Source organism: Pygoscelis adeliae, unplaced genomic scaffold, assembly GCF_000699105.1.
Source record: "Pygoscelis adeliae isolate BGI_AS28 unplaced genomic scaffold, ASM69910v1 Scaffold679, whole genome shotgun sequence".
Lineage (NCBI taxonomy): Eukaryota > Metazoa > Chordata > Aves > Sphenisciformes > Spheniscidae > Pygoscelis > Pygoscelis adeliae.
The window spans coordinates 15290-16647 of NW_008825552.1; the positions used below are offsets into that span (position 1 = coordinate 15290).

Genomic DNA, 1358 nt, shown 5'->3' on the forward strand with positions numbered 1-1358 from the left:
GCGTAGGGACATGGTTTAGTGGGCATGGTGGGGTTGGGTCGACGGTTGGACTCGATGATCTTAGAGGTCTTTTCCAACCTTCATGATTCTATGATTCTGTGAAGTGCCGGGACTGCCGGCGTGGTGTGGGTTGGTGAGGCAGGGTGCTGGGCTGCACGGCGCACGCGGCGGCTGCTCACACTCCCTTTCCTGTCCAGAGCGCAAAGGGAGTCATCGAGTGCCTGAAGATCATCACCCGGGCCAAGTCGCAGCGCATTGCCAAGTTCGCCTTTGACTACGCCACCAAGAAAGGGCGCTCTAAGGTCACGGCCGTGCACAAAGCCAACATTATGTGAGTGCCACAGGAGCGGGTTTGTAGCGCTGTCTGATTGTCAGACACGCGACCGCTGTCACGTCTCGGACCTTGTTGCTCTCAGCTTTTGATCCCGACCGGAGCAATGCCGGTCTGGTTCCAGAGAGGCCGGGCTTTCCCTGGGAACAGTGTTTTTTCCTCTCTGTGTGGTCTCAGAGGCTGTCAGCTGAGAAGGGGAAAAGCTCTGGCATTGAAAGCTCATCCCTCATTGCTCCCCCTGGGCCCCGGTTTCTCCACCTGTGGCTGTGGCTGTGCAGTGGTGCGGGGTGCTCTAGGGCGCCTGCCTTCCCCTGCCCTGCTGCGGTGGGACTCCAGTTGCTCTCGGATTACCCGCTGCTGTAATGATTTCACTGCTGTCCTGCAAACCCTTTGATGTGTTTCTTCTCTCGCAGGAAATTAGGCGATGGGCTCTTCCTGCACTGCTGTGAAGAAGTGGCAGAACTGTACCCCAAGATCAAATTCGACACCATGATCATCGACAACTGCTGCATGCAGGTGAGGATCCCGTTTCCCTGCCCCAGAGCCGCTCTGCACCGCCTGCTGCTGCTGCTGGGCCTGCTGAGCCGAGCCCTAAAGATCTGAAACCTGAAAAGCTGCTGCCGCTGGCAGGTTGTGGCCGCCCTGGCCCGAGGTTTGCTCCTTGCACAAGGCAGGATCCTTCTCCCTGCTCTGCTGCCGGTGAGGGCTGGAGCTGCAGGGATCGAAGGTGGCAGGGGCATGTAGAATCATAGAATCACAGAATCATTTAGGTTGGAAAAGACCTTTAAGATCATCGAGTCCAACCGTTAACCTAGCACTGCCTAGTCCACCACTAAACCACGTCCCTAAGCACCACGACTACACGTCTTTTAAATAGCTCCAGGGATGGTGACTCCACCGCTTCCCTGGGCAGCCTGTCCCAGTGTTTGACAACCCTTTCGGTGAAGAAATTTTTCCTAAGATCCAATCTAAACCTCCCCTGGCACAACTATGTCTCATCTGGGCTTGCAGAACTCTGCCAGGTGAC

General features: G+C 56.4%; 1 protein-coding gene across 1 annotated transcript in view; it reads left to right on the forward strand.

Moving 5' to 3' along the window:
* LOC103923705 (isocitrate dehydrogenase [NAD] subunit beta, mitochondrial-like) overlaps nt 1-1358 on the forward strand; it is a gene marked incomplete at its 5' end in the record, with an annotated part of 16564 nt that overhangs the window by 13800 nt on the left and 1406 nt on the right. Inside the window, 3 exons of the mRNA XM_009332113.1 lie at nt 198-331; nt 745-847; nt 1343-1353. Of these exons, the coding sequence (XP_009330388.1) occupies nt 198-331; nt 745-847; nt 1343-1353 (248 nt within the window). The remainder of the gene's footprint in view (nt 1-197; nt 332-744; nt 848-1342; nt 1354-1358) is intronic.